This window comes from Tenrec ecaudatus, chromosome 8, assembly GCF_050624435.1.
Source record: "Tenrec ecaudatus isolate mTenEca1 chromosome 8, mTenEca1.hap1, whole genome shotgun sequence".
In the NCBI taxonomy this organism is placed as follows: Eukaryota; Metazoa; Chordata; class Mammalia; order Afrosoricida; family Tenrecidae; genus Tenrec; species Tenrec ecaudatus.
Window position 1 is genome coordinate 79,606,263 of NC_134537.1, and position 14,034 is coordinate 79,620,296.

The 14,034-nt window shown below is 44.5% G+C and overlaps 1 protein-coding gene and 1 pseudogene across 1 annotated transcript in view; both read right to left on the reverse strand.

Moving 5' to 3' along the window:
• MTMR9 (myotubularin related protein 9) overlaps nt 1-13,696 on the reverse strand; it is a 52,613-nt gene extending 38,917 nt beyond the window's left edge. The window contains exons 1-2 of the mRNA XM_075556436.1: nt 13,108-13,696; nt 5,475-5,583 (exon numbers count right to left, since the gene is read on the reverse strand). Of these exons, the coding sequence (XP_075412551.1) occupies nt 5,475-5,583; nt 13,108-13,289 (291 nt within the window). The 5' untranslated portion in view covers nt 13,290-13,696. The remainder of the gene's footprint in view (nt 1-5,474; nt 5,584-13,107) is intronic.
• LOC142454979 (large ribosomal subunit protein uL6 pseudogene) lies at nt 6,987-7,585 on the reverse strand (annotated as a pseudogene).
• Nucleotides 13,697-14,034: the final 338 nt, after the last annotated feature.

Consider the following 14,034-nt stretch of genomic DNA (forward strand, 5'->3'; position numbering starts at 1 on the left):
TCAGTAAGGCCTTCACTTAGTCCTACTACGTCACTATGGTAGCAGTGAGTTTGGAATATGAGTTTGCTCCTTTGAGTAGCTAAAAGAGCCCTTGTGGCACTGTGGGTTAGGTGTTGGGGTGCTAACCACGGGGTAAGCAGTTCAAACCCACCAACCACACTGAGGGAGAAAGTTGAAGATTGCCTAATCTTCTTATAAGGACTTAGTCTCAGAAACACATGTATCCCAGACCAAAGCCAGGTATACATACGGTAGTCAACAGAAAGGAATGGGAAACAAGAAAAATAAAAGACATGGTTAGGGAGGAACAGGGCACTAACCCACCCAAGGTGAGGGTATTGTTTATATCTCCACAGGGAAGGAGGGACCAGACTTCAACCCAGTGCAAGAGGTGAATGCAACACACCAGCAAAAAGCAGGGAACCATTAGAAAGGTCTGAGGGGCAGGCGCCAATCCCAGCTACAAAGACAGCCCCCCTTCCTCCGCAGAAGAATTCACTTCAGAGGACAGCACTGAAGCTACAGCTCAGGGAGAGGGACATGTCTGACCAGAGCGCATAAGAGCAAATGAAGGGGAAGGAAGAGAGAATGGAACACACCCTGGCCCAGGAAGCCACTCAGAGCAGCCAAAGCACAGAAAGGACCATAGGGCCAGCCCCACCACGAGACACAATGTCCTTCACCGACCCATAGCACTACAGGGGACAACACTGGAGTCACAGTGTGGGAATTGCCACACTGAGGCAAAACACTAAGGGCACGCAACAGAACAGCCAGGGGTACAGAGCAACGAAGTCCCCAGTGAATATCAAAAATAGACTTTAGGGCCAGGTCGTGGCACCCCATCAGACTACACCAGAAAACACTCCTAAAGGTCAACAAACAGATCTTGAACTATTTACAGGCTTTTTATGTCCCTGGGTTTGTTGTTGTTTTGCTTTCATTTGTTGCTTTGTTTGTATATTATTATCTATGTAGGTCTCTCTAGATAAGATCGGCTAGATAAACAATCTGGAGGATAAAACAACAGGACCCACAGTGGGGGGGGGGGACGGACATTGGAAAGGGTGAAGCAGGGGAAAGGAAGTGGTTTAACAAACCTAGGGATAATGGTTCAACGATCCAAAATCGATGGCGAGGTGGTTACAGGAGGCCTGCTAGGGCTTGATCAAGGGCAACGGAACCAAAAGGAATCACTGAAACCCAAATAAAGGCTGAGCATGATAGGAAGACAAGAGGAAAGTCAAAGGAAAATAAAGGAAATGTACATATGTAAATATATTTATATATGGTGTTTGGGAAATATATCTATGCATATATTTATAGGTTTAGTATTAAGGTAGCAGATGGACATTGGGTCTCTACTCAAGAAATCCCTCAATGCAAGAACATTTTGTTCTATTAAATTGGCAATCCATGATGCTCACCTTTCTGACACAATCGCTGAAGACAAAGTGTGTGCAAAAGCAAATGTGGTGAAGAAAGCTGATGGTGCCGGCTATCAGAAGATATAGTGTATGGGGTCTTACAGGCTTGAAGATAAGCAGCCATCTAGCTTAGAAGCAACAAAACCCACATGGAAGGAGCACACAAGCCTGTGTAATCATGAGATGTTAATAGGATCAGGTATCAGGCACCAAAGAACAAAAAAATCATTTCATTGTGAATGAGGGGGAGTGTAGAGGAGAGACCCAAAGTCCATCTGTAGGCAACTGGACATCCTGTTACAGAAGGGTTGCAGGGAAGAGATGAGGTTGCCAGAGTGCAGTGTAGCAATGATGAAACATACAACTTTCCTCTAGTTCTTTAGACCAGAGGATGTACACTGGTACAAATAAGAGCTGGAACCGCAAGGAATCCAGGACAGATAAACACCTCAGAACCAATAATGAGAGCAACGAAGGTAGGGGAGAAAGCGAGAACCGATCACAGTGATTTACATTTAACCCTCTCCCTGGGGGACAGACAACAGAAAAGGTGGGTGAAGGGAGACATTTTGGACAGTGTAAAACATGACAAAATAATGATAATAAGTTATAAACTATCAAGGGTTCGTGAGGGAGGGGGAAAATGAGGAGCTGATACCAAGGGCTCAAGCAGAAAGCAAATGTTTTGAGAATGATGATGGCAACAAATGCACAAATGTGCTGGACACAATGGACGTATGTATAGATGTGATAAAAGTTGTACGATCCCCCAATAAAATGATTTTTAAAAAGAAACACATTAGGAGATACCATTGACTTGACGACAGTGGATTTTTTTTTTTGGTTTGCTCTTTAAACAAAATCCAAAAACCATTGTAAATATGAACAAGAAGCCTCATCTTTCTCCCTCGGAGTGGCTAGTTGGTTTGAACCACTGAACCTGTAGTTAGGAGCCCAATGCTTATCCCACAGCACCCCCAGGGTGCCTGAAATAGGGAGATCTTCAGATATTATAATTAGAATTCCAGAGTGAGTCTGGTCTGAACCCCCCATAGTGGGGGATGTGGGGGGGAAATCCAAGAAGGAAGCATAATAAATCAGCCATGGGAACTGCAATAGTTGATTGTGTCAGCCTGGCCTATAAACACAAGTGGGATTAATTCCTTTCTTGTCTCTCTCTCGTTGATCATCAGACCAGTGTGCAGCTGCCTTGCTTGTACTGTGCCTCAATTTAAAGGGTATACTGCCTGTGGGACGCCTATCCTGTGGACTGTGTCGCTGTAAGTTGAGGTCCCTTTAAGCCCACACGATTGGAATGTACATCTCTGGAGCTGGGAACCAAGAGCTGGTGACAGTTGGTGACTTGCCTTGCTGTTTGCTGCCTGGGTATATACAGCCCAGCTCTCTCTACAGAGAAAGAACTGGCGGCCCTCAAGACTTAAAGGACTGCTAGTGTCTCACTGCTTTATAATTTATAATTTAAGTGTTCATTTCTTGTATTACATGTATATATATCTAGCTGTATATAATTTAATGGTTCATTTCTTGTGTTATATATCTATCTATCTTTATAAATATATATATATAATTGCTAGCAATCTGGTTTTGTCTCTCTAGAGAACCCTGTCTAACACAGGAACAAAGTCATGAAGCCCCCGAGGAACTCCAACAATAGATGTCAGACTGGGCGGGGCAGTGCCCAGAGCCCCCTGGATCGGTGGAGAGATAGTCATAAAGGTCCATGGACAGACCCAGAACTAGGTATGGGTTTCCTCTCTCTCTTTTCCCCTTTCGTTTTTCTCTTGAGCTGGTTTTGTTCTTCTAGTGCTGTCTGTGCTGTTTCTGTCACACAGGATGGCCATGAGAACAAACCCGAGGAGAAAGCAACGGGACCGACGGTTCCGAGGGTACGTTGGGGAAGAGGAGGTGGAGTAAGGGAGTGATAAGCAAATAAAGTCACGGGCAGGGGAACAACTAGGAATCTGAAATGGAAGGTGAGGAGGGTGCAGCGTTCCTGGAGGGGTTGGAGCAACCATAATCCAGCCAAGAGGAACTGGAGAGGCAAATGAGAGGAGAGCGTGATAGTGGGGCAGGACGAAGGTGAGAGAGGACTAGGGAGCAAAACTATTTATAGAGGTACAACATAGATGTGCACATATGTAAATATATAAAAGCTGGAGTATTGGCCTACGTACTTATATTCATAAGGCACTACATTGAGGAAGAGGACAGACTTTGGGCCTCTCCTCAAGTTTTCTCTCAACATAAGAACACTTGGTTCTGACAGTCTGGCAATGGATGATGCTCACTTTTCCGACACGATCACTGAAGACAAACTGGGTGCCTAAGCAAATGTGGTGAAGAAAGCAGAGAGGGCCCAGCTATTAAAAGTTATTAGCATGTGGGGTCTTAAAAGCTTGAAGCCAAACAGTGCCCATCTAGCACGGAATAAACAAAGCCCACGTGGAAGAAGCACACTAGGCTGTGTAATCAGTGGGAACAGGCATCAGGAGTTCAAAAATACACAACCTCATCGAGGTGTGAAGGAGAGAGGTCAAGGCAGAGACCCAGAGTCCATCCAGGGATAGCTGAACATTCTAGCAGAGGGGCCACACAGAAGAGAAGATACAACTAGGGGGCAGTTTAGCACCAATGAAACACACAACACTTCTTTAGGTCCTTAATCCTTCCTCTCCGCCTTATCATGATCTCCATGTCGTGCCATGCAAATCCAGCTGGTCTGGTGTACCTACACTGGTATAGACTAGAGCTTTCAATTCACCGAATCCAGGACAGTCAGACCCCTCAGAAGCAGTAACGGGAGTAACTATTCCAGGAGGGTACAGGAAGGGAAGGGATGACTGATAGTCATGATGGCGAAATAGGCCCCCTCAAGGGGGACAAATACCAGGATTGTAGGTGAAGGGATAGAGGGGCAGTGTAAGATATGTGTAAATAATACATAATATATTAAGGGTTTGCAAGGGTGGCTGGGCGGGGAGGGAAGGAAAAATGAGGAACTGATATCAAGGAGCTCAAGAAGATAATGTTTTGAAATTGTTGATGGCAACATTTGTACATATCTGCTCAATATAATGGATGTATGGACTGCATAATATGTGTAAGAACCCCCAATAAAATGATATATTAATAACACCAACTAATTCCAACATCAACAGGTAATATTATCCCCATTTTATTTTTTTGTGTTATTATCCCCATTTTAAAAAGTAGGAAAGTAATCAGAGAAATTTGGGTTTGACCCCAAAACTAGAAGTAGTAAAATGAAGAGTCAGACTGTACACCAATTACAAAACAGATCTACGAGGGGCTTCCAGAGGTGTGTGGCAGAGAGGATCAAGAGATAACAGAATTGTTAAACAAACGTTGGGAAGCCCCTTTGCATTGGTACACTAAAAAGGAAAAACTCTTATTTCTAATTGTTGATTTGGTAAAGAAGTAAACACTGTACTTGATTAACTCTCATTAGTGGTTTTGAATGCCTCTGAGGAAGTTCCTAGAGGCAGATGGATCCTTTCTGCCCACTATAACTTTAAAAAGGCAACTGCCACACAGGATCTTATTTTCCCCATGGATTGGGACAAAAAAAGGTGTACAAACTGCCTCTGGTATGAAGAAAATATCAATAACTGTATAGTGAACATGAACTATCAAGCAAAACTTTAAAATATGTCCCAAGAACCTTTTACTTCCTTTAATGGTTTCTTCAAATAAGCACTTGCACATATTTGAAGAAAAACCAATCGAAACATCATCTATTAAACAATCTTGTGTGGATTTCCTAACCTATAACAAAGCTTGATTGCTCATGTAAGATATGTAACACGAAAAACTTCTGTCCACCAGTAAAGCCCCATTACATTCCTCTAACAACAAGTCAGTCGAGACTTTTTCTGCATGTGTTTCCTATGTGAGCCACAGAATGGGGCCAAATAACTGAAAAGAAACATAAGAGGTGCACTGAGCCAGATAGAAGATTCTTCTTTGTAAATTTATTCTTATAGATTGAGTCTCCTAAATACTCACCTCGATGGAACTGGCTATATTCAAACATTCCTCCATTCCAGGAATATCCAACTGGATGATTCGAAAATCTTTACATTTTATGATGATGGTACCCAGTGATCCCACAAACCTGTGAGAAATGACAGATCATGCTTAGGGGCATTACTGACTTGGTATGTGATGATGACTTTGAAAAGACAACACAGATATAATCCACTACGTATCACTTCCTTTTCTTCAATCACTGTCGTTGAGTCAAGCACACATTAAAATGGAAGACAAAAACATTTTACTCCTTTCCAATCTTGCAACAGTCCATGTAAAATATAGATATCCCTTTTTCAACTTAAAAAATATTTTGGCTTAACAATATCTATAGTAATTAAGGCAAACCTGAGAAAATGCCAAATTTAACCCCAAATTTTGTCTCTGTAAGTTTCCTACAAATTGAACCAGATTTTACTTGGGGACTGTTGTCTTTTATCGCTGTTCGCTCCTATTTCCTCTTTGGCTTGGCCACTGATTGTTCCATATGTTTTCCACAAATTCTTGAGTCTTAGCTAAACGTTGAAATTTTTGGTTGATTACAAGCATATCATTTTCCTTAGGGATTTCTTGTTCAGATGTTAGGAATAAGCTCATGATCTTGATTGTGCTCAAGGTTCCACAAAGGCCATCACACACCAAGCTGTGCCCTGTGAATGGGGGCGGGAGGGGGGTGTTGCTGCGTCAATGACATCTCAAGAAAGCTGCTTTAAAAACCACTCTTCCTGCTTGAGCTAGAAATGCAAGACTCAATAACCAACTCGCACTAAAAAAGCACCACAACGCAAAACCCAAACACTGTTTCAAAAGGAGACTTAAAGTGGTTATGCTTTTGTTCATGTCTGCATCATTTGTGCTTTTGTTCTGTACGAGGGGTATTGTGCTTCCACAGTCTGCTTGGCTTTCTTTACCACGCTCACGCTCACCCATACGGCTTGACCAAGGGAACAGGAAGGAGCTGCACACTCATGCACTCAGTTTCCACTGAGGTGTCCCTTGTAGGACACCGGCCAAGGAAAACTGCTTTTAAAAAGCACAGGAGCGCACCTGCGTACCAAGAGCTTTCACATTAGGAGAGATACCAACACATGTAAAGCTGCTAGTAGTACAGGTAATACGTAATTAAACGTTCTAACAAATGACCCTTCCGAGTAAAATGCATAAAGAGAAAAATGGAACTGATATTTATTTTTCATATATGAGAAGTAAGTAAAAATTACATTTTCTAATAGTTAACACAGCCCTATAACCAGTGGTTCAATCTTATCTAGTGGGTAGATGGGGGCTGGAGGGGTGTCCTAAACAACAGGGAGTCCAACTCCAGGCCTGGGTGTGTGGAGCTCTCCCTCAGGCAGAGAGGCGCACTGTTTTAGTTTAAACGTACCCGTTAGTAGTTTTTTTTTTTCATTACATAAACTTTATTGGATTGGATCAAAGCATCACAGACAAGTCTAAAGGAATCATCCTGACTGTTGCTGGACACCTCTTAGAGCTACTCATCAGCCTGCTGAACTGTTCCTTTTTCAGAAACATAGATACCATCCAAAAACTTTCGGATATCCTTGTTTTTAACTGTCGTGGCTTGCTGAATTAAAGCAGCTGAATTTGATACAAGCTCAATGACGTTTCCTTCAAGAATTAACTCATCTTTCTGGGCTTGAGAAACAGAACAGGCAACACCTGTCCTCATGCGAACCCTCCGGATGTATTTTTCACCCAAGAAGTTACGGATTTCAACAAGAGACCCATTCTCCTGAATAACCACGTTGATGGGGAAGTGGGCACACAGACCTCATCTTGTATCGGAAGCCCAGTGTCACGCCCTTGATCATGTCTGTACATGACTACAGATCGTGCGGACTGCAGCCAGTTCCTTTCTATTTCCCCACCATTTGTCAACTCGAAGCCTCTTCTTCTTCTTCCCAAGGAGGCTGAGTTCTACGTTGATGTGATTGAAGTTCCTCCGCAGGGTTCCTCGGGGGCCCTTCACAATGACCGTGCGCCCCCTTCAGGGAGATGTCCACATTCTCCGGAATGTCGACAGTCTGGTTGCTGAGAATGGTCTTCATTCTCGCAGTAGATGCGGCAAAGAGGCCCTGTTAGTAGTTTTATTAACTAAGCTTTGACCAAACTAACTCACAAAATGAGCAAGTGGTTTCAGATTGAAATGTATGTTAGAATCAGTAAGAGTGGCCCAATTTTAAGAAAAAGGAAGAGATGACACATCTATTCCTAACACCTATTTTTGATCTGTCACATCATAAATTAATGACACTGTAACAACTGACAAGAAATCAATCAAAATATGTGAAATTATCAAGACAAGTTTGAAATGCATATTTCTATCTAGCATTAAGAACCAACTTTACCCTGGCTGCATTTTATGTTCTGAGACACTGGCTCTAGTATGAAATCACAGTTGCTTGTGAAAAACAACACTATTACATATCATTTTTCAAAAATAGCCATCTTATCATTGACGCTGTTTTCATGTCTATGTATGTTTCAGTACACACACCAAGTCCACTGTTGTCAGGTTGATTCTGACTCTTAGCAAATACATGCACCACAGGGTTTCCAAGCTGTAAACCTTGATACACACAGACCGCCACACCTTTCTCCCAGGGAACAGCCCATGGGTTCAAACTGCCAACCTTCCAGTAACAGCCACATGCTTTTAACTGTGCCACTCTTGTGGCTGTCGTGAGGTGTCGTCGAGTCGATTCTGGCATGCAGGGACAACAGAATAAAAACCCGTGCCACTAGGGATCCTTTTATCAGTACAATGTGGCTGTCCGGGGCCCTCGAGCCGGTTCTGGTGCAGTGACCGCAAGGCCAACAGAACGAAACGGGCTGCCCGGTCTTGCCCATCCTCACACGGTTCTTCCATTTGAGCCCATGGTTGCAGGCATTGTGTGGGTCCATCTTGTCAAGGGCCTTTCTCTTATGGATCAGGGCAATCGTACATACATATAAAGCATCAATCAGCATGTGAGGGTGCTCAAGAATGTTTACATGATCAGTAAGAGCCAAGTGTGGCTCAACTTCCGATGCCAGTGCCTGGAATGCTTGAGAAACCCCAAAACACAACTGCTGGATTTAAAAGTCGATGTAAAGAGTTTGAAAATTCAGAAGAAACAAGAAACTTAATGAGCCTACATACAGCCATATATTGCCAAATGTATGTAAACAAAATCTATAGTGACTTTGGATCTTCAAAGGAACATCAACAACAGCTACTCATGTGTGTAAGCCCGAATGCTTTCCTTCTTCTGTTATGTCTGCATTTTAATCAATAAATCAATAAAAAGAAGAGAATAGGCTTTCATGATCATCAAGTGGTGAGTTTTTCATCTCCACAAAGTTTCCATGATTCACACCAATTGCCAGAATCCACTTCATTTGGCTATCTCTCTATCTTCCCACCCACATAGTGGTGAGCTTGGCTGCTAACCTGACAGGTCAGCCGTTCGAATCCACCAGCTGGGACTGAATCAATGGCAATGTGTGCAGGTTTAGCCTTTCCTCATCCATGCCCTATATTAGCACATAAAGACTGTGTTACACTTGGCCTACACACGGAGCCCTGGTGGCACTGTCAGGCAATTGGTGAACTGCTAACTTTGAGGTCAGCAGTTCAACCCAGCTGTCACTCCATGGGGAAAAGATACACCTATCTGCTCCCATAAAGACGGACAGCTCTGGAAGTCCCATAAAGAGTCATTATGAGTCGGGATGACTTGATGGCAGTGGGTTTTGTTTTTTCTTGGCACATATATATAACTAAAATGGAGCAGCTGACTGTTCCGTGTCTCTCTTCTGATCTAACTGGGAGCTGCCTGAATCAGCGCTCTCACAGGGCAGGTGGGGCAGTGGGGGCGAGAATTACAGCTGTGCCCATCTGAAAATGACTTGTGCAACTCAGGATTTTGGAAAGTACTGTGTACAGGGGGGACTTGAGAATGTTAGTTTATTGTAATATTCTAATATCTCAGCTTCAACAACAACAACAAAAATCACAGGGTGTGGAAAAAAACTGGAAACAATGTCCATTCAAAAGAACTCTTTGCCATTGAGCCAATTCAGACTCCAGCAACCCTATAGGACAGAGTAGAACTGTCCTACTGGGTTTCCAAGGTAGCCCTGGTGGTGCTGCCGGTTGGTAAGTATTGGAAAGTATTGCTAAGCACAAGGTTCGTGGTTCAAACCCAATAGCTGCTCCAGGAGAGAAGTTGAGGCTATCTGGTCCTATAAAGATTTATAGCCTTAGAAACCCCATCTAGGGGCACAATGAGTCAGTCAACTTGACGGCAGTTCATACTTGGGCAGTGCATAGTATATTCAATATTCTTCGCTAAAACCATACTTCAATTCTTCCTGAGTCTTCCTTGTTCATTTATTCAACTTTCGTTTGTGAAGCGACTGAAAATACTAAGGCCTGGACCAAGTACATTTAGTCCTCAAAGAGACATCCGTGCTTTTTAACACTTCAAGAGGCTTTTCCCCACCTGCAGATTTGCCCAATGCAGTCATTTGTTTGATTTCCTAACTGCTGCTTTCTTGACATGATCTAGTCCCTGCTTATTACTCTCCAGTTCTACCAGACCCATTCCCACCGGCCCTGGGCTCGCTGCCTTTCAGGCTCTTGCTGTTCCTGGTCCAGGCCATGCATATTCCAGTGATACGGTCTTTGCATTTGGTGTTCCTTCTGGCTAAACTGTTCTTTGCACACATAGTCACAATGCTACCTTCCCTCCCTCCACTCTCTGCTCGAATATCACTTGCTTTCTCCTAAAGCCCTTTTAAAATAAATAACTTCCTGATGCTCTATCCTCTTGTGGTAGTTACATAATCTAGTGTCAATTTCAAGATAAGAGTGTAGGGATGGAGTCTATCCTGTCAATCAGGGTAAAGCCAATGAGGCCTCTGTGGAGGCATGGCCTTCTCCTGAGGATTCTGGGAATGCTTTTATTCCTCCTTGGAGGCGGGAAAGACTGAGTCTCTGTCTCTCACTTCCTGCAAGTCATCCCTGGCTGATGAAGCCAGACCTCTGGAGCAGGAGGAGCCAAGTGGAGAACCCTGCTGGCGCTGAGATGTTACACTGCCACTGGATCCACAAGATTTCCCACCCACTGCCCTGTGATCTTCCTGCATTTGGTGTCACTGCATGTGTTTCGTTGAGTCAGAAGAGGGCTATATAGATTAGTATTAGATATATGGGCTAATTTTGGACTTATGGACTTGATCTGGATTGGGCTGGGATGATTTCTCAATATTCAATTGCTCTTGTATATAAACCTCTTTCTTACACACGAGTGTGCCTATGAATTTGTTTCTCTAGTTTACCAAGACTAACACACCTCTAATTTATTTATTTTCCTTCTTGACACATATATTTATATACTATCATGTATTTATTGATTAGTCATCTCCCCAACTAGTGTGCACACTTCCTGTTTATCTTATTAACCACTGTTATCTACAAAGCCCTCACATGGATACATGTGTATACAAAGCTCAGCACCTAGAAGAGATACTGTAGTAAATATTTCTTGAAATCAAACATCACACAAATTCTGGCTTGTCCACATAGCTCACAATCCTTCTGTTAAAGCATGTTGCTTTCCAGAAAAAAAGATGAAAGTGTAAATAGTTTGTCATTTCTCCCCAATCAAGTTAAAATTCCATATCTGATAAAATTCTTTATGACCAGGCCCAGTACCTGGTAATCGATAAATATGATGAAAGGAATAAATGAAAGGCAACCATGAACAGAGAGGTAGATAAGAAAGGATAGGTGCGTTGGTGGGGTAGTGGGTTACTTGTTGGGCTCCTAACTGCAAGGTCAGTGGTTGAAATCACCAGCTGCTCTTTGTAAAGATTTAGTCTGTCTTAAAGATTTCGTCTTGGAAACCCACGTGAGTTGGAATTGCCTTGAGAACAGTAAGTTTTGGTTTGGAAGAAGAAAATTGTCTGGAAGGTCATAGAGAGGGATCATTTGTATTCTATGGCTCATGCTGTGGTCATTCTTTTATATCCTGTGTCCATTCTGCCATAGTTTAAAAGTTGGGAAGGAGATAAAAATTAATGGGACATTGAATCTTGGCTTCAAGGAGTTCACAGACATGCAGATTTGAAAATACACTTAAGGGCCGTATAAGGAAAGGGCTATCGGATTATAAGACCAAGGAATGACTTCCCTTTGTGGAAGGATTTGTTAAGATGGTAGCAATTGAGCGGACTACTGAAAGATGGCACAGTTGGATGCGGGTCTCTGAACTCAGAAAAGACAGGTACATTTTATTCATTCTGATGTCCTTAGTGCTTCACAAAATGTCTGGACCATAGAGACATTCTATCAATATTTAACAAACAGGAAGAGAAAAGCACTCCAGAAGGGCAAACATATCAGGGCAGAAATGAGAAAATGCTAGACACGAATAAGCAACATGTGAGGAGTGGCTAGTGAATGGGTTCATGGGAGGAAATGACAAGGGGGGAAAAAATGGGAAAAAGAGGTCAAGGCCAGAACATGGAACGCAATGAACAGCAGGGCAAGGGACTTAGACTTTATTCTGCACACAGGAGACCACTGAAACTGTTTACACAGGAAAATCTGACCTAAAAAATCCAGCAAGAGGCCTCTGCGTAAAGAAAGAAATCACCCTTTAGCCCTACTACTTGAAATTCTACCATTAGGCATTATTTTATTTTTTGACATAACTTCTCTAGAAATCTTTTCAATGTCCAAACTGTCCTAAGATATTGCCATGTGCTTATACTTTAGCATAAATTAAGCACAGTACTTTCTCGAGGTTAGAGGACCCAGGGCCACTGGGAAAACAGGCTTCTGTGTGAGTGTAGAATTATGACTTTGAGGTGGAATGATTTTGAGGCTTGGCAGAACGAGAGCCAATCTTGTCCTATCCAAAGCAGAATTGAACAATGATGACTAGAAGACATTCTACTCTCCCTGGATGAGAAGCATTACACTGATGGTCCAGACATAAGAAAAAGGAAGGTAGGTGATGAAATAAATGTATTCGGCACAGTGGTTGCAATAGTGGGCGTAAGCATAGAAGAACTGTGAGGCTGGTGCAGGGCCTGGCAGTGTTTCATTCTGTTGTGCATACTCGCTGTGGGTCTGAACCAACTTGATGGCACCTCGGGCCATCTACAAAGCTATTGGAGGAGAGGAGGGGGAAGTGGGGAGTGTGATGGAATTTAGACAGCCTGATGACTACAAATCCATTTTGGGGTTTCCTGCTGAGGTAAGCAAACATTTTATCTAAATCACGTCCAAACACAACTTCATGAACTGTGATTAGCAGCATGATAGGCAGAGAAAAGAAATTACAAAAGGCCTCGCTGGAAATCCATTTCAACGGTGGTATGCACTCCAAATGACAACCCGAGTAACTACATGTTACCCCTACGAGTTCTATTCTGATTTAACAGTGACCAAGTATCCCTTTAGGTCTGTTTTCCTGCGCTCTTAAAATTCGTCGTGAATCTAGGCCATAGAGGACACATTTATAATCAGTTTTCTTAGGCGCCCACCTGAAGGCCCCCAGCTCCCTGCAGCAGAGCGAGTGGGCTGGGCACTCACCGCTTATCGATGGCGTCGATGTTTGAATGGAGCAGCCACAGCTCCTCCGTGTTGTCCTGCCGGGAGGACAGGATCAGGTGGTGGCCTGTGAGACACAGCGTCCCCTCGACGGCCGGATAGAAAGGCCGGTGCAGCATCACGTTGTCCACGCGAGGGGTCTTAATCAGCTCCGCAAACTCCATGTCCTCCCAGCGGTGGGAAGCAGGGGGCCGGTGAGAGCCGGAAACGCAAGGCGGTTGCCGGCCGCAGGGCTGAGGCGGAGAACGACCGGGCGCCCGCAGGCCGGAGGGGCGGGGCGGGGCGGGGGCGTGGCGTCCGGGCCCCGCCCCAGGCGCGGTGGGTGCGGCGCGGCCTGCGGCCCCCGGAAGCCCGGAACTACGGCTATGCCAGGCCGGCGTCACTCCACAGGCCTCGGCCTCGGAGAGCGCTCTGCGACGGGCCCGCCGACACCCGTGGGACCGGGCCTCGGGGGGGCGGGCTCAGAGCAGAAGAGGGGCGCCGCTTGAAAGGGCTAGCTTCCACGCCTAAACCGCCAGAGACTTCTAGCGGACGCACTTGACCGCAGCACAAGCCCGAAGCTGTACTGTGCGGAAGCAGCGAGCCCGAAACTGCCAAGAAAGGGCAGCAGCACCGGAAGTCGATCCCTGGCCCGGTCCGTTGACGGTATTTCCGGAAACAGGCAGAGCCGGATATTTGTGTTCCTACCGGGAGAGAAGACTGGAAGAAGGAAAACTGTCTGTAGGTCCTTCCCCGTCTCCTTATCAGAAAAGGACCGAAAAGAGGAGACAGTAGGAAGTCGCTGTCCTTGCCTCTTTGCCTGTGAGCACCCCTCCCTCCCAAGGGCTGGCAAGAGCGCGGGGCTGCCTAGACCACGGAGATCTCATCCATTCCCGGTGAAGCGAAGGCAAGCCTGGGATGGAGTTACAA